The sequence below is a fragment of the Eptatretus burgeri genome, chromosome 17 (assembly GCF_056783735.1).
Source record: "Eptatretus burgeri isolate ZD-2024b chromosome 17, Ebu_testis_v1, whole genome shotgun sequence".
Lineage (NCBI taxonomy): Eukaryota > Metazoa > Chordata > Myxini > Myxiniformes > Myxinidae > Eptatretus > Eptatretus burgeri.
Window position 1 is genome coordinate 20,129,729 of NC_140977.1, and position 18,567 is coordinate 20,148,295.

General features: G+C 39.6%; 4 protein-coding genes across 15 annotated transcripts in view; 2 read left to right on the forward strand and 2 right to left on the reverse strand.

Annotated features, from left to right (window-relative positions):
* LOC147009491 (uncharacterized) overlaps window positions 1-7,432 on the forward strand; it is a 97,829-nt gene extending 90,397 nt beyond the window's left edge. For 8 of the 12 annotated variants that reach the window (XM_085861835.1, XM_085861834.1, XM_085861833.1 and 5 more), the window contains one exon: window positions 53-7,432. In XM_085861835.1, the coding sequence (XP_085717961.1) occupies window positions 53-1,785 (1,733 nt within the window). In that variant the 3' untranslated portion in view covers window positions 1,786-7,432. Of the gene's footprint in view, window positions 1-29 lie in introns of all 12 variants that reach the window. The other 4 variants (XM_085861843.1, XM_085861842.1, XM_085861845.1 and 1 more) reach the window with 3 other exon arrangements.
* LOC147009492 (uncharacterized) overlaps window positions 1-18,567 on the forward strand; it is a 170,951-nt gene that overhangs the window by 79,111 nt on the left and 73,273 nt on the right. The gene's annotated exons all lie outside the window — the stretch shown is intronic.
* On the reverse strand, window positions 7,663-10,824 carry LOC147009493 (uncharacterized). Its single transcript, XM_085861189.1, has 5 exons — window positions 10,713-10,824; window positions 9,083-9,725; window positions 8,541-8,689; window positions 8,208-8,381; window positions 7,663-7,875 (listed from the first exon to the last, which is right to left on the reverse strand). The coding sequence occupies exons 2-5, from the start codon at window positions 9,300-9,302 to the stop codon at window positions 7,663-7,665; spliced, it is 756 nt and encodes a 251-aa protein (XP_085717315.1). The 5' UTR covers window positions 9,303-9,725; window positions 10,713-10,824.
* Window positions 9,555-16,673, reverse strand: LOC147009494 (uncharacterized). Its single transcript, XM_085861190.1, has 6 exons — window positions 16,328-16,673; window positions 15,847-16,064; window positions 15,319-15,483; window positions 14,833-15,055; window positions 14,589-14,666; window positions 9,555-9,725 (listed from the first exon to the last, which is right to left on the reverse strand). The coding sequence occupies exons 1-6, from the start codon at window positions 16,406-16,408 to the stop codon at window positions 9,555-9,557; spliced, it is 936 nt and encodes a 311-aa protein (XP_085717316.1). The 5' UTR covers window positions 16,409-16,673.

Sequence of the window (18,567 nt, forward strand, 5' to 3'; positions counted from 1 at the left end):
ATCATTTTTATTTTTTATTTTTTTTACAGGTAATGTGACGTTGTATTTACAGGAGAATCCACTGAATCTACAATGGAGACTGCACCTACTTTTATGAATGGTGCAAACACACGACCGCAGAACTCACCAAATGGAACCAACAGGACTTTTTACACACAAGACAAACAAAATGAGGAAATGTTTGCAGAGTATAATTTTCACAAGGCTCACAAAGGAAAGAAAGATGAACATCCATACAAATGCACAACTTGTGGAAAATCTTTCAGTCATTCATCCACTCTGAAAACACATATGAGACTTCACAATGGAGAATACTCAAACAAATGCACAACTTGTGGAAAATCTTTTACTCGGTCATCCAACCTTAAAACGCACATGAGAATTCACAATGGTGAGTGTCCATACAAATGCACAAGTTGTGGAAAATCTTTCAATCAGTCATCTACCCTTAAAACGCATGTGACAACACACAATGAAGAACGTCCCCATGAATGCACAAATTGTCGAAAATCTTTTAATCGGCTATCTAGTCTTAAAATACACATGAGGCTTCACAGTGGAGAATGTCCATATAAATGCACAGTGTGTGAAAAATCTTTCAGTCGGTCAACCACACTTAGAACACACATGAAAAGTCACAATTGTGAACGCCTGTGCAAATGCACAGTTTGTGGAAAATCTTTCAATCACTCATGTCACCTAAAATCACACTTGAGAATTCACAGTGGAGAACGCCCATACAAATGCACAACTTGTGGAAAATCTTTTACTCAGTCATCCAACCTTAAAACACACATGAGAATTCACAATGGTGAACGCCCATACAAATGCACAAATTGTGGAAAATCTTTTAATGAGTCATCCATCCTGAAAAGACACATGAGAATTCACAACGGTGAACGCCCTTACACATGTACAACTTGTGGAAAATCTTTCAGTCATTCATCCACTCTCAAAACACATACGAGACTTCACAATGGAGAACGCCCAAACAAATGCACAAATTGTGGAAAATCTTTTGCTCGGTCATCCAACCTTAAAACGCACATGAGAATTCACAATGGCGAGTGTCCATACGAATGCACAAGTTGTGGAAAATCTTTCAATCAGTCATCTCACCTAAAATCACATGTTATAACTCACAATGGTGAACGTCCCTACAAATGCACAAATTGTGGAAAATCTTTTCATCAGTCATCCACCCTTAAAACACATGTGACAATACACAATGAAGAACGTCCCCACAAATGCACAAATTGTCGAAAATCCTTTAATCGTTTATCTAACCTTAAAATACACATGAGACTTCACAGTGGAGAACGGCCATATAAATGCACAGTCTGTGAAAAATCTTTCAGTCGGTCATCCACCCTCAGAACACACATGATAAGTCACAATTGTGAACGCTCGTGCAAATGCACAGTTTGTGGAAAATCTTTCAATCAGTCATGTCACTTAAAATTACACTTGAGAATTCACAGTGGAGAACGCCCATACAAATGCACAACTTGTGGAAAAACTTTTACTCAGTCATCCATCCTGAAAACACACATGAGAATTCACAATGGTGAACGCCCATACAAATGCACAACTTGTGGAAAATCCTTCAGTCATTCATCCACCTTAAAAATACACATGAGAATTCACAATGGTGAATGCCCTTACACATGCTTAGTTTGTGGAAAATCTTGTCGTCAGTTATCCAACATTAAAAGGCACATGAAAATACACGATGTAGAACATTCATACAAATGCACAAATTTTGTTTGCAATGGTACTATTTGATTGGAGTTCGTAACTTTGAGTTGATCTTTCTCTACGGGTGCTGCAACAGCATTTCCTTATGTTATTCTCTGGTCCTGTTGTGGAGTTTTCAGTTTTGTTTCTTGATTGTCTTCTCCAATCTGTTGCCAAATTTCTGTTTGTGTTTTTGTGATTAAATTTGAAATCCCATCTGTTTCTGTTTTCCTCTCTTGTTCTATTTTCTCTGTAGCACCAGTAAGTTCTGTTGGTTGTTCCTTTTCTTTGGGAGTTTGTACTCTGGCAATCTCATCCTGAACGTATGTCCAATCATTCCATTGTGACATTGGTGGTGGGTTACCATTTGTAGGTGACCAGTCATTTCTTATTGGCTCATCAGTTTCTTCATCTCTTCTTCTTAGTTCCTAATATTTTGTTTGAGGATATTGTTTTTCTTTGAGCTTAGTGTTGCCCCATTAAAATTACCTTTATAAGGGCATAATCTTCTGATTATTTATCTGTTCCCAGGTGTTTACAATTCCTTTCCTCACACCATTTCGTCTGGCATATTCCTTGCTCATAATAAGGTCTATTTTTCTTTCTTTATGCAGATTTTCTGTTTTTTTTGTAGACTGATTCTCTCTCCTTGGGTCATCTGATTTATGTTTTCAATTGCTTGCTGTCTTGCTTTGTCAGTTATTTCCTGGATCAAGTATCTTTGAATTATTGATACTGCTGCAGTGTATTTCATGAGTGGAACTCTTTCAGCCTTGGCATACAGCTTTATTTGTTTCATTTGGTTCATGAATCTTTCTCCTTTACGCTAACCCCCTAGGCTTCGTGCACAGAATATGCTTTTCAACAATGATTGATTACAATGAGGAGGAGAATAATGTATAACAACAGAATGAAGAAAAGGAGGTACACAATGAATAGCATAGGCTAGATGAACTGGCTCATAAAATAGAGGAAATTGAATGAATATCACCCAAGCAAAAACCACATCTCCACCGAATAAACAGTTGAACATACAATTAAGGAGAATAAATCAAGCAGTCATTAAAATGCTTCCAAAATCACCTAATCTGAGAGAAATCAACGATGTAAGTTTTGCAGCAGCATTGTATGTCCAAGAGAAAATAACAGGCAAATGACGACACCAAAAATATAGATCTTATAATCTGACCAGAAACAAAACACCACCATGGAAACAGAGAGTTGAGAAGCAGAGAGACTGATTGAGGGTGGACAGAAAGAACAATTGAAGATGGGAAAACAAATCCAAAGCTCAAGAAAATAATCAGACAAATAAAAAAGAAGTACAACATAGAAAGTAACAGACCAGACCCATTTGCTGCCCATAATAAACTCCCAATACAACAGACAGCAAGGAAAATTAAAAAACTATGATGAGGCCAACAAGAGAAGAAATCAAAATCCACAGTTTGAAAACAACCCAAAAGTTCTACAGAAAGCTGGGGAAACAGAAACAAAATGTGGCAACTCCCCCGAAAAAAGAGGACCGAGAAAAAATTTGGAAAATTTGAAGATCAAAAAGAACGCAAAAAGGAAGCAGATTGGATCCGACACCTGGAAAACATACAGCAACATCCACAGGAAATGATCAGCTGTTTACATACCAAATTTGCTTCCCAACATACTTTTTACCTGATTTTCATACTTATCGTCTTCTCTCCCGTGGTGTCATTGTACGCCATATAGTGTAGGGGTTCTACCCATTTATCATGTTAATGTGGTAAGATTCAAACCAGGCCGCTAAATCAAGTATTACTTTCAGTTCCGTTAGATTTGGTTTAGTTACATCACGAACATTTCCTTCACACAACCACCACCAGTGCACGACTGGCCCTACCGATCACGATGACATCTATAAGGCCTCTTCCTCTTTACTCTCAAAAATATCTACATGCACCCCATCTGATGTGCATGTCACGGTACATCCTAGCTGCCCAGTAAGTCTCGTCCTAACAAATTTACAGGTGTGTTAGCTGCTAACAAGAAAGCATGACGGCACTCTCAAGGTCCGTGCATAACAGTTAATTTTTGGGTGACTGGGATTCTCTCTCATACACCCAAAATTCTTACTACGTTAGCATTTTTTGTGATAGTGGTGCGTTAGGCATAACATCCTTTCTGATTGTTGAGCGAGTAGCGCCCATGTCCACGAGAAGCGATATTGTTGTGGGCCGGGGTTCGGTGGTGACAAACGACCACTAAGTGGAGCAGTGAAGTCGTCTCCCACTGAGCACACGGAATTTAGGTCGCGACTCTCGGACAAGTCCGAGAGTTTACGGGTCCCTTAGTGGGCCGTGGTCACCAATATTTTGACTGCGTGGGGTAGGGTTAATTGCCTAATTTCAATATACCTAAATACCCACGTCGTCCAACTATCGGGGAAAACCACACCCTCGACCGACTTTGTCCGAATCGAGTCGCTATCACCGACTCGGATCCGGCGTAACCGAGCGGGATTTACCAAAGCCGCGCCGAACCAAATGAACAACCTACGGCACAAACGGCCTTACTAAGGCCAAAAAAAAATGTTGCATTGGCGTAACGGGTCACTGAAAAATAGGGTAGGTAGGTAGGGATTTTTTTTTTTTTAATAAATCCCTCCCAAAATCTCCCTCGGCTCGAGTACCCCCCCTTTTTGTCGGCGACCCCCCCCCCACTCAAAAAAAAAACTAGTACAGTGAACCTTGCCTAAATCGAACTTGCATAAGTCGAATAATCGCCTAAGTCAAAGATCTTATCAAGTTCTCTTCTCTTTATATTCTTTTGTTTTTACACCTTTAAATCTAAGCTATTTCTTCAGTCCTAACAGATTCGACTTAGACAAGGTTGACTGTAGTTTTTACAACAGCCAGTGGCGTACTGTCGTACATGGTAGACAAAGCATTGGAGGGGCAGAGCATTGTTCACGAACAACACTCTGCCCCTCCAATGCTTTGTCTACTGAGTACGACGGTACACCACTGACAACAGCTCTAAGATGTGTAAATTCTATCGTCAGATGCCAGGAAATCCCATATGAAGACCCTTTAAATTTTTTTTTCCCTGGGGGAGGCCCCCCAAACTTCCTGCTGGGGCTCGGGCCTTTCGCCTTTGGCGGATGAAGCCCCCCTTTCCCCAAGATCCTGAATCAGCCCCTGCCAAGCCTGAGATATCTCAGGCACCATCTCCAGGGGAATACACAAGATGCTGGTTTATAGCCTTTTCGGTGCTGTTCACACATATATCAACATTTTTAATAGCAAATACAGTGAACTCTGCCGAAGTCAAACCTCTCTAAGTCAAATAATCGCCCAAGTTGAAGTAATTTTTTTAACAAATCATGCAAAACATGTCTTTACCTCTGGTAAGACAAATTTCTTCTAAATCGAACAGATTTTTGTGGTCCCAAGAGATGGACTTAGGCAGAGTTACCTGTACCTAGTGGCGTACCCATTTTATTTTTAGAACATTTCAATGTGAATATTCAATTTTGTACAACTTTGAGGAATGGGGGGTTGAAAAGAGTACCCAATGACAACTTGTAAAAATGTTGGCAGTTGTGAATGATCCAATAATAACAAAAGACAAAGAATTCTACTGTGTCTAAAGCATTTCAGAATACTTTATTAGAAATGCAGTTGTTGTGTTTTTCCAACAGTTAATGCAAACTTGTGCCTACAATACATAACAAGTTTGAGGTATTTTTGTCTTGTTTTAAAGTCTTCCTTTCTTATATCATTATTTTGCTCATATTGCAGGTGTTTAGCTGATATCAAATTTCCTGAGGTGGGAAGTATCTTTAGAGAGTGTTGCCTGTGAGAGATGTTTGCAAGGAATATTTTGAAAAGAAATTGACCTTTTTGCAAATATAGAATACAAAGTCATTACCAAAACAATATTTAGATGTACAACTGTAAAAACTTCAGTACAATGGTATCTACTAGCCACAGTCAAACAAAGAATACTGGATGCCCTTCGTACAAAGGTGCATTGGAGCGACTCTTTCTTTTCCAGTTTCATGTCCAGGAAAATCTTCATTGTAAAGTGAAGAGAAAATAATGTCAGAAGGTGCAGAAACAATGCAGCTGTTTGATAAACAGTATATCTGGTCTGACAGTCCACACAATTTAGTGGGGGTGTCTATTTCTTATATGGTCTGCATTTTGGGATTTCTTTCCCCATGTTGAAGCAATCTTCACAAACAGGAAGCACTGTCTTGTATATTCTCTTGAGTGCATCTCTTCTTGGTCCACCAGAAGAAGGTTGTATGCAGTAGCAGCAGACACCTTGCACGAACTTTTGGCTACTGTAGTAGGCATATTCAATATGGTCCCCGCAATTCAGGGCCAAACGAACATACATCTGAAAGAAGAAGAAGAAAAAAAAGAGATGTACAGGGTGCTTGGGGCAAGTGAAAGTCAAATTTGGGCAAGCATTTTTGAGCAATGATATAAAATGCTTGCCCAAATTTTGTAGGTAAATTCAGTTGGAAACTGTTACATTTGTGTATTTTTTAAAAGTTTTTTTCAATACTAGGTAGAGCTTAAGTGTTCTGTAGTACTTTGCTTGCTCAACTGGGCAAGCACCTCAAAAAAATTTAAGTAGCACCCCGATTGAAAATATGGGTATAGATGTAAAATGTATTTATTCTGATGGCAAAATAGACTATAAACGCAAAAAAGTAAAACAAAATGAATTCCAGCCAAGTTTTAATTCAGAATCTTAAATATTTTTTTTTTCTGTATTCTCTTTCCCTTTTACTTTCCCCATTTCCCTTTCCTCTTCTTCCCCTTTTCTTCTTTTAAATGTCAAAATTATATGCATTGATTTTTACATTGGTTTACAATTTCGATTGGATTTATAAAAAAAAAATTTGCATGTATTTTCATTTTAAAATGGGTTTGTGCATATGTTCATGTATTCAACTAAAATGAGGAGAGCTTTCTACAGATATCCCCAGTCATTTTAGTTGGCATTCCTTCTCCTGGGCCGTTTCATTGTTATATGTTTAATATTCTGGAAATGAAATGAAATGAAATGAAATAAATAAATAAATGATTAATTAAATTTACATAGATTCTCTTATGCATTATTCAGTCTGATGTACTTGTATATCTGAAGTCACTTCACTGTTTACAGACATCTTCTAAAAAGAGATAAATGAAAACTTAAACTGTCTATACAGTTTAAGCGTTTACCTTCTTGCAGAGTCTGTGCCCAACAGGAACCAGTTGACTGCCACATGTGTAGTCAGTGTCTTCAGTAGCTGCTTTCAAGTCGAACAGATCCTTTGGGGATGGCTTCCGGTCTGCATAGACGACGCGTGGTTTCTTACATTCTCCACACTGGATTGTTGTGCGTGCATTCTGTGCTGTGAGATGTGAAGTAGCAGCACCCTGAACAAAACGAAATATGTTTTTACAAAGGTTTTAGTATAAATGAGAAAATGAATAGCAGCTAAAGTATAAAACTTACATATACAAGTTATACATGAAACAAGATTGCTGTATTGGTTTATGAAAAAAATTACATAGAAATTCAGTTTCCGATGGCTTTGATAAAAGAAATTAAATGGAATGAATACAATAGTGTAGAAATGTAAAGTAGAACACATGAATTTATCAGAGTATGTACATGAAAAGATATAACAATAAAAGGTAACATTGAATGGAATTGACCAACTTTGCAAAACTTATACAGACCCATGCCCCCATGACCCATAACCCAAACCCAATTTTGTGTAGAGTAACAAAAATGTGCATGTAAATTCTGTCAAATTGTTCCCCAAATCAATCAGCTATGTCAGAAACAGGGAGAGAAAAAGCCAGTGGTGGTCACTAGCTGAGCAGCACCCTCAAATATGAATCTAAACAAAATGCTGCCATAGAGTACTACAAGCTGTGAATATCACATTGCAAATGCAAGTACCTGCTCCTCTTCAGAAATGTTTCCTTTGAAGTTCTTTGATGATGGCATGAATTCCTGGGTTGTATCTGTACCGTCAACTTCTTCATACTTCTTGTAGTGCTCTCCAGTAGCATCTAGTACAGGGTCTGGTAACCACGTCAGCTCAGTCAACTGCTTGGGCCCACAGCAATCTGCATCATCACACTTGCGAATCTGAAAAAAAAATAGGTAAAAAGGTAAAAATATCAAACATTAATATACAGGCAGTCACAAACTTCAGTAAACCTCACTTTATTATAAAGTGACATTTCGGGTTCTAAATTTCTAAATTTACTTTGCACTTTGCAGTCTTTGGCAAGTATAAAGATATCAAATTAATGATTCTTAATATGTTGGGTAGATAATAATTGAATAATTCTTGCCTTATCCCAACATGGATAAACACAATCAGTGTTTATCCATGTTGGGATCAAAGGCAAGAATTATTCAGTATAAAGTATAAAGATATTTCAATGAAATTAAGAATAAAAAAAAGTCTACTGTACCTGGAAACTGTAATTCCTTGCCCTGCAGTGTCGGGTCACAAATTGCTGATAGAGTAAGTTCTTTGCAACGAACTTCTGTTGAAGCTTGTTCATGTCAACACTTGGATCAATCTCCATCACAAATCTCTGAAGATCTTGAATGTGTTCCATGGTGACAGGGTCCTTCGTAAGAATCTGAGGTGATGAGCAAATCAAAATCCATTGATAAACATTACTTTCAAATTACCTTCTTGTCATTGGTCTAAATGATGTGTACCAAAGGGGGAAAACCTCTGTCTTTAATACACCTGTTTAGAAAAAAAAGTAAATATAATTATAAAATTTGGATATTACCTTGCGGTCTTTCAATGCCAGCCGTTCAAATCTTCTTCTCAAGAGTGCTATCATTGGCTGCAGTGACTCGATCCACGCTGCAGAGATGGTTTCACTCTTTTCTGCAGCTTTCCGAATGGAAGTCATCCCAGAGCACTTGCAAAGGATTTCTGTAAAATATACACAAGATAAAAATAAGAGCAAGGTTTTAACAAGTACATGTTTTTTACAACCACATGAACCTGGGTAAAATTTCTGGCATTAAATACCTAAATCAATATTAAGTATCTAAAATGTGAAACCTCTTATACAAGAAGTATGGCAAAAATACTATTTGTAGATTTAATACCCCACTTTCAAGGGAAAACTCAAGTTTAAATTTCCCATCTTATAATTGTCCACCAATACCCCCTTCCTGTCAGACATATTTGTAGCCCTATATATTATATCTGGAATTTGAAAATATCCTTGTTTGTTTTGGAACAGTTTATTTTACAATTTACATCATCAAAACATGGAAATATCTTTTCAGGGACCATGCAATGAGAATAGCAAAAGTATACCTTCAATTTCATCTGCACATTTGTCTGTCTCCAAGCCAACATTCTGTAGTGCAAGATTCAACAAGGCCATGATTCGTTCTACTGGATTTATCCAGCTGTTTCCTGGTGCACACCGTGCTGCCACAAGCATGTCCAGATTGAGAGCATGGAACAGGGCTATCAGTGACGCTTGAACAGAGTGGTAGGTTACCCTGTGGTCAGGTCCACCATCTGTATACATCAAGAGGACTGGCGGTCTGCTGTCTCCTTCTGTCAGCAATCTGTGAATTGATGCCACGTGGCGAAATGGTGTGGATGCCTGAAACGTTGAATCATTCAGAAACACTGTCACATTGCCACGGCAAAATGAACTGTCCACATCATCAGGTAGCTCAACATCCAACACAACTGAAGGAGTCAAGTGCCCTTTGTTGTTGACGTCATGATCTGCTACTTCAATTGTTGATGTAGATGGTGCTATCTGTTGCTTTCCTCAAACTCCAGAGGCCAAAACTGTCCCAGGTTCCCCGAAAGATATCTTGGACTTGTCATCCAAACTCAGTAATTTGCACGATGATCCAAGCTTCAGTGACATCGATCTGAGGTACTTGTACAGAGCTGCACAATAGTGGACATCAGGATGGCTTTCCCTCAGCTGTCTCCTCTGTAAAAAAAAAGAATAGATAAATAAATGAATAAATAAAATATAAATTAAAATGAAATGAAATAACAAATAAAATGAATAAAGAATTGATTAGGAAATGACAACGAAGATGAAGAAGAGGAAGAAGAAGATAAAGAGGAAGATTAAAAAGAATAAGAAAACATATGAATTAAATTGTACATACAGTCATACACATATTCTATTTAATTAGAAGGAACAAAATTACATTTTCCATGAAGACTGCTTTGTGTTTGTAATTCTGTTTTTTCTGACAAATATAAATGTACAGTCACCCTTGCCTAAGTCGAATCTGTTGGGACTGAAGAAATAACCTCAACTTAGAAGAAATTTGACTTATGAGGGTTAAAAACAATAGAATATAAAGAGAAGAGGACTTGATAAGACCTTTGACTTAGGCGAGTTCGACTTAGGCAAGGTTAAATGTATATTGAAAACATTTACTGTGTAACAGATTGTAATACTGTGTACAAATGTAAATTCTGAATTTAAAAAGAAAAATATGCAAAATGAAACAAAAAAGAAAGAATTACAAACAGAAACAAAATGAAAAATATAAATATTTCAATTTCTCTAAAATTGAAATAAAAAATAAAACAAAGAAAAATAATTGGTTAGATGTGAGTAGAAAAAGGCAAAACAACAAATAAATTGAATAAAGAAAGTTAATCAGTTGTCTCACGATGCGCAAATGTAGAAAGGTTGCAACGTATATCCCCCCTGCAGCGTGGAATATAACCCCTGCGCAGCGTGGTCTATGCTCATTGCCTGAAGAAGACCAGCAGTAGCAGTCAAAACGTCGCAACCTTTCTACGTTTGTACATCGTGAGACAAATGATTAACTTTCTTTATTCATTCTTCACCACGATGAACCTCTTCCGATCCATCAACAAATAAAGTCATTCATGCATTTGAACAAGAAACTCTGAACACAATCTGGCGACCTGTATTTTGTACTGCACTGCATACTTCTTCTTGTATGTAGAAGCAGTATGGCTGTTTGGGTTTCTTGGTTGAAACTGCAAGCGGACTAGAGACTTGGTCGGAATATCTGTACCAGTTGGACATCTGCTGGCCACTTCAGAGATGCCAACTTTTGGAAATCAGAATTAGGGAGGATTTGCAACTGACACCAAATAATGTGCGCGAAGCGCACATCTCGAGCGCGGAGCGCTCGACCCTTGCGGCGGGGTCCAGGGCCCGCCTTCGGGCCCTGGAAGCTCTGGGGTTCTAGACGCTCTCTAGTGCCCTCTGAGCCCTATTTTGGAGCATTTAACATGTTAAGAATTCCCACTTTTTGAACAAAAAAAGGGGAAAATTGTGCACTTTTTAATGTTACATGTATGTTAATATTAGTAAGTTAGGGGACAATCAAAGATTAACAAAAAGCACAAAAGAAGCAATATTTTTCTTACCTTACTGGCTGGTACGACTGCTGCTTGCTTTTTCCATGGCAGCTTTGCTGAGTGACAGCTGTGTGGCTCTTTTAGCCCTTCTGATTATGTCTTTGCTGTATTCTCTCTGGTAGCAAGGGGTGCTATGAGCTAGTTTTTCAATTAAGAGAGCTTCCAGGGTTTTGACACTCAAATTGGGACGAAATTCAGTATGATTCTTCCGTACAAGACTGAGTGCCCGCTCACATGATGCGTTCGAATGAGGAATGACCAAGATTCCCTTCATCACTTTGCTCAAATTAGGATACTTCTTGGCACCAGTGCAGGGATCTGTGAGCTGTGAAATCCGATGCCACTGCTCATCCAATCTCACTGTCTCAGTAGCAATTGTAGCTATGGAGGCGTCTGCCTGGTAGTGAGCGAATTCACTCTCAAGACTGTCTATGTCACTATCACCGCCACTGAACAGACAGGGGAATTTCTTGATGAAAAACTCCACACAGTCAAACCCCACTTCTTGGTGTAGCTTAACATCCAGCACCTGAGCATGCTTGGCTAATTCATCATCTAGCGGCCAGGTTTTGAAGATGTAATTGCAGGCTTTCACATAATATGAGCGAACTGCACTGAAGAAACCTTGGATGTCTGACTCACTCAGAGTGAAGGTGGATTTCTTGAGACTCCTTTGTTCCCTTATATACAGTTTGGCATCGTTCCCAATCATGAGGTCCTCATCATTCTTCTGATGATTTCTGTCAGAGAAGGGTACATTTACCAGAGCAACCGATGACACCGATGGTTTCAAAAACCGTACGAAGATATCTTTCAGAAGACCATTCAATTCTCCGTGCAGGAGATGAATACAGGGTTCGTCTCTTTGGAGCAGAAGATTCCCCTTCTCAAAAAGCTTGTTAGCATATCGAAGGAAGAAACAATAGAGTTTTGTTTGTGGAGACAAGAACATCCTGTTGACACGTTTTTCTCTAGATTCCTGCACAGTGTTTGAGGAAGATGCGCTTTTAGTTGTAGAACTCGTAGTACACTTAGCCGCAGGGCGATCACACTTGCGTTTACTGCCAGCAGAAGAGGTCAGACTCGTAGTACCAGATCCAATTTTACGTTTGAGGAGAGAGCTTGAGGTAGGTGCAGCCAAGGAAGAAGACCTCTGATTCGAAGGTTTTGCTGAGCTTCTATCAAGTGATTTGGCAAAAGCAGAACTTAACTTGGGTCCTTCTTTGCCTGTAGATGGGACTATCACAGTCTTTCTCGACTCTGAAGGGATCTGCTTTGTAGATGAACGTGATGAAGGGCCGGTGATGCTACCTGCTCTCAGCATTGGTTTTGGTGCTGTCCCTGCTGTCTTCTTCGCAGCAGATACTGCAGTGGTAGTGGTGAATGCTGCTCCACTAGTGCTTGATCCTGCAGTGCCAGTACTGGCAGTAGATACAGTGCCGTCCTTCTTGCTCGTTGTTAGAGTCTTGGCTGCAGTTGGTTGCATTTTTCTTCGTACTTCTTCTTTGAAGAAGAGGCGAAGTGGCTCCCACTGTTCAATCAGCCTGTCTAGGCACTGACCAAGGGACAGCCACCTTGTTGCGACATGCTTCAGAATCTTGTGTGTCGGGGCATCACAGAGTTCTTGCAGTGCTTTCACTCCTTTGACGCGTTTACTACTTTTGTCCAAGTAGTAGTAAATATCGATGAGAAAGTCATCTAATTCAATGGGTAAGGCCTGAGCCGCCTTCTTGGCCGTATTGTGCATCATATGGCAAGGGCATCCCATGATGTAGCACTCTGGATTTTGTTTGTGGATATAAGCAGCGACTCCTTTGTGCTTGCCCACCATGACAGAGGCATTATCAGCACAAAAGGAAACACAATTTCCCCACGGAATTTTCCTGTCACTGAACTCATGATCAAGCAGTTTGAAAATGTTTTCTCCAGTGGAATCTTGTTTGCACGCAGGCAAACTTAGCAAACCTTGCTTCACAATCCCAGCACTGTTGTCATAGTACGAAATCAGGACAGGATATAGCTGGGCCTCACCACTGTCATTGCTACCGTCTGTAGCTAGGCTAAATGGAGCTCGTCTAGCAATATCGGCAATAGATGAAGCAGTAACATTTGACATCTCACCAATTATTGCTGAAGTTTTTGTTCTTGCACATCCATACTTTGAAGCAACTTTTGAATCTGGAAACATCTTTTGAAATAGAGGTCCAGCATGATCTGAGACTGATATGTGTGGTGAATTGAGGTGAATTGAGGGACATGACGCGGGATCACATGTTGTGCGTCTCGCGTATAAGGGGAGGTCTCCGCGGCACGGGGTGATTGTCCCCGGGGCATTGCCATTTACATCGGCTGTTCACTTGATGCTCGTTGACTGAAGGTGCTCATTGACTGGTGAGAATGGAGATTATATCGAACTCCGTGCTTACGCGGATTTAGTCTGCAATGATTAATCGCACATGTATACGTTACTGCTTATGTACTCCTAGCTGAACCTGTATTCCCCAGTGTGCCCGCAGAAGCGGCTCCAATCAAATGGAATAAAGCCTAAACTCTGAAGGTTCTTCTCCCGCTTTCATTTCAATATGGGCAAGTTATGTTCCACAATAAATCCACTAAAGAGAAGTTCCGCTCGGGTAACATCCTCTTCCTCGCTTGTCCCTTGTTTGGTGAAATAATTCAGAAGTGTACCGGTACTCGTGCTCGAAGATCTCTCCTTTGCAATGTCTGTGTGCCGTTTGCTTCCAACGTGCTTCCGAATATCATCGCGACTTCCGTGCTCAACTGAAATATCAACGCTGCATACTGTACAATACGCATGATGAATTCCTCTTTCAGACTTTCGAATACACGGGTATTGGAGACTGTATTCGGTCTTGTACTTCTGAGACCATTTCTTGGTCTTCGTAAGCTTCTTTTCTGCCATTTCATAATCAACATCGAGGGCTTGAAGCATCGGTAACTTCGAAGTCGATGTTCCACAGCTGCAGCGCGACTCGTAGAACTCTAGCGGCTGTTAAACACCGCACGGTGGTCGCGACCGCCGGGCTGGTACGGGGCCCAGCTGCATGCAGTGAGCGTATCGCATGCATATACACTGTGCATACATACCGCATGCACTGTATTGCACACATACCGCATGCACTAAATCTCAGTGCATGATCGCATAAGCGAGATCCAGACGCAATGTTTCGCTGCTCCTCATTTGAATTTGCAATTTTTTACGTACAATTTGGTAGCAGCGAACGTTATGGAGTTACCACATGCTATACGTAGCAGACGATGCTTTTCATTCAATTCTCATACGAGTACATTCTGATGAGTGAACAGTGCAAAAATATCAAAATTTCGGGAGGATAAGGATAGTGATCGTAAGGGCGGGAGTTTGGGTGAATTTTCGGAAGCCTCCCGATGAAATCGGGAGGGTTGGCATCTGTGCCACTTGCTGAATGAGATCTGGGAGAGAAATCCATTCTGCCAAATGTTCCACGTTATGACGCCTCTCGTCTGCTGCTAGTACCTACAGAATACCCATATTGGTAAACAAATTCTATTTTTGTTTACATATGGACAATAGTATTTCCTGCATTGCTAAAGCATGGGAGAGAACAACATGTATGTAATAGTCCATAAGTACTGCAAAAGTATATGAACTACATTCATTTTCTTGTAGAATTATGATTTACCTGCTGTAAGTCAGTTTCTAGCTGATTGAAGAAAACCTTGAACTTGTCGTCTGGACGGCCTTGATTTTGCGTACGGAGATCTACCACGATGCCCACTTCCCCCTCCAAAGCCATCCTCATGCGTGCTTCCATTTCAGGATTTCTGTCTGCCGACGCATCCATTGAGAGTTCTGCATACATTGCCCTGAGAAGTACAGGTTGGAGCTTTGCCACTGAAGAGTACCTGAAGTGTGAAATTTATGAATAAAAGGTGAACTCGAAATCACAGTATTAAAATGGAATAAAATATAAAAAGAACATAACAAAATTTCAAATCTATAGAATTTTTTATTGACAAATAATAAAAGCAAACAAAAATTTGTATGTTTTTATCTCTGATGTTCAAAGAAATCAACTGGTTAAATGATCCACCCTCAATTTTTTTTAACTTCTTTCTTTCTTGAACTATTGAATATTTTTCAACATTTTACTGAAATATGCTGTTACCTGTTCCGGATTTGCCTTTTCATGAATAGCGTATGGTATTGGGGCAGCTTCTCACAATTTCTGGCAAAGAATGTAGTGGCATCTCTCAGTGCCTGGTTAGTATCTCGATTCTCCTGCACTCTTGATAGAATATATATAGTATCCTTTGAACCACCAGGGCAGTACCTGCAAAGCAAAAAAACAAAAGAGAAACTCAAGAAAATGAAGAAACAAAAAGTAAAAAGGGAGAAAAACCAAAGAAGGGAAAAATTAAAATTAAAGAAAATAAAAAAGTAAGGGGAAAGGAATCAAGAGGATGAATAAAATCTTAAAAGTATATTGGCCACTGGTGACTGGTCTATGCACAACTATTTATAAAAAAAAAAAATTATCATCTGCAACTTTTATCTAGGGAATGAAACGAAGAGATGCAGGGTACTCTCAACTATGATTTCAGTATCAACTTCAATCAACTTCTCCTCAGCATTCTAGTAAACATAATGTATTGGGCTACAAGTATAGTTTGAAGCCCTCAAATTAAATCCTCACCTTAGCAAGTCTACATCAACTGACAAATGAAGATTTTCGAAGAAACGTGTGCGCTGCATGCGGTTGGTGAACTGGATGTTGAGGTGCTGTGAGTCATCAAAGAAGATACTATCGCCAATGGGAAGAGAAGTCATCACCGAATCCAAAAGGTTGTACTGGCACTCAACCATACCAGGTGATGCTTTTGGGCGATACGTGACAGTAGTTGAGTCAGACACCTGAAAATTTATAGGAAATGGTTTAGGATTACAAAATTCAATGGTTTAAATTGATAGAATTGAAAGATGCATGAACTGTATGGAAAAAATACACAAATAAATTATTTTCAAAATTGAAGCTAGAGTGTTCATGTAAAACAGCAAAATATGCACCTCTTCTACAAATGCATATTCAAAGGTGAAGTTAAAATATCTTTTTTTTTTCAGCTGGTATATACATTGGGAATTCTCCATAGAAATATTAACAAGCATATCTACTGTACCTTTCTGACTGGCTCTGCCATCTTCTGCCTCTTAAGTTGCTCACTTGCTTGCTTCTTGAGATACTGGCCATACGCTACCATGCATTCCCCTAGACCTCTCACAGCCTGACAAAAGTCAGTGAAGTTTGCCAGTGATGCCCTTCCTGATAAAGAATAAACAAGGTGACCTTGCTTCAACAAGTCCTCTGATTCCAAGCGTGGACATCGACGCTTTTTGGCCTGGTAGTCATTCAAATTCTGGAACGGTGCCCATAGATCAGGAACTCTTCTTTTCCTGGCCAAAGTTGCGTGGTGATTTGTGATAAGCCACAGAGCTTCGGTGAGAGTCTTAAAAAATTATGAAATAGAAAAGAATTGTTAAAGTTTGTTCGAAACAAGCAAAATTTTTACAATTACAAACAGCACTGAATGTATAACAAAAAGTATCATTCCGAGTTCTTGGCTATTGTCATGTAGCATTTTGAACTTGATTTTAATATTTAAATCAAACAAACTTGCATGTGAACTGGCAAGAGTTCCATATATGTATCCCCCACTCAAAATTGAAAAAAAAGTATGGGGAAGGTTTGGACCATTTAAGATGGAAAAGTTTCAAACATACCAAAATATGGCTTTATTCTGTCAAATTTTTGCGCACGATTGAAGGCATTAAATTTGATAGACATGTTTATTTAGTAAGAACAATAAAAATAGTATCGTCTGGACTGAAGCAGGCTAGACAAGTTGAGCTATCGCCGGTAAATATTAAAAAAAATTAAAAACACTTTCAGCATCAGCATATCTCTCGCTTGTGAAAGCTTGGTAAGACAATGTAGAAATGAGTTGGAACATGCTATTCAAATTTTATTGCAGGGTATATATGGATTGAAAGTCTTTCCGAAATTTCATTTGAGTCTAAATACAGACCTCGTAATATTGTGAGTAGGCTAGATCTGTAAAATAAAAATGGTACCCCTCCCCCCCCACCACCAAAAAGAGAGAAAATATTATAGATAAATAAAAATAGTACTAGCCTATTCTAGAGAGTAAAACCATTTCTATGTATAAAATTTCTCAACTTCACCGCAATATTTCATTTTTTAGACAAATCAGATTAAAAAGTGAAAATGTCATTCATTCCTGACTAGCCTGTATAGACCTAGCTGTGAAATTAAATCCAGAGTCTTGAGTATTTACTTGGATCGCTACTTAATAATAAAGGTCTAAAGTTGAAATCTAATGCCTTTCACTCCAGTTTCATTCTTACCTTGACAATGAATTCAGCTTCATTCTGATTTCCTGATTTGAACCAGACTGCTTCTTTGTCCAGCAATAGTATGATGCTATTGAACAATTGGTCCTTTGCATTTAGTCCCTGTGCCTGTGGCATGCCAGAACTACAATTCTTTTTCAGTCCCGAAAGATCAAATCTTCCTCGCCTTGCGCCTGCAGCCATGAGGATTTCAAAGGCATTCTTGGGCAGCTCAGCCTCAGACGTAGATGCCGAATCATCGCTGAGCCTGTGGCTGAAGTAACCCACGACGAAGCGATAACCGAAGTCGTCTAAGATAGACACCTTTTCCGCCGCCAAAACATCCGAAAAGGACCCTCCATCACTGCTAGACGCTTGCACGGAGGAAAGTATTGGAGCAGTGTCACAATTTACGTCTGCAATTCCCTGAATGATATCTCCAAGCCTCGCATCTTTGTCGCATTTTCGTAAGACGCTGAACAGTTTTTTAGGCCCAAGCATGCCAGTAATCTTGATAGAGTACGCGGCCATGTTGGAAACAACAGACGACGTACTGATCGAGCGAGGCGCAATATCTCTCCCTCGTACAGATGATATGCAGAGCCGTTTCGCACACACACACACACCCACACACACACACACACACACACACACACACACACACACACACACACACACACACACACACACACACACACGCAGCGAGCTAAACTATGACATATGCATAGCGCAGCGTGCAGCGGGTTCTGTCCGAAACACTTCCGGGTTTTTGCGATCGCGATCGCAATCAACAATATAACAAGATACTTGATATCGATAAAAAAAAAACCGTAGGGTCGGCGGAATTTTTAGGGTCGGGCGGGTTACGCCAATGCAACATTTTTTTTTTTTGGCCTAATTCTCAATACGCACCTTGCTAGGCCAATGAAGGAAAGCACAGAAAACGAGCTTGTACATTTAACGGGGGTCATTTATTGTACAATAATACTCGGGGAGGGGAGACACAGAG

What these genes read in the sequence shown, in the direction of transcription:
- LOC147009493 (XM_085861189.1), bottom strand. Translation starts at nt 9,302, where the DNA reads ATGTATACAGATGGTGGACCTGACCACAGGGTAACCTACCACTCTGTT. An exon ending in ATGTGCAGATGAAATTGAAG is followed by an intron (nt 8,690 to 9,082) that starts GTATACTTTTGC and finishes TATATTTTACAG; the next exon opens with AAATCCTTTGCAAGTGCTCT. An exon ending in CAAGGAATTACAGTTTCCAG is followed by an intron (nt 7,876 to 8,207) that starts GTACAGTAGACT and finishes TTTTTTTTTCAG; the next exon opens with ATTCGCAAGTGTGATGATGC.
- LOC147009494 (XM_085861190.1), bottom strand. Translation starts at nt 16,408, where the DNA reads ATGGTAGCGTATGGCCAGTATCTCAAGAAGCAAGCAAGTGAGCAACTT. An exon ending in TGGCAGAGCCAGTCAGAAAG is followed by an intron (nt 16,065 to 16,327) that starts GTACAGTAGATA and finishes ATAAATTTTCAG; the next exon opens with GTGTCTGACTCAACTACTGT. An exon ending in GTTGATGTAGACTTGCTAAG is followed by an intron (nt 15,484 to 15,846) that starts GTGAGGATTTAA and finishes TTTGCTTTGCAG; the next exon opens with GTACTGCCCTGGTGGTTCAA.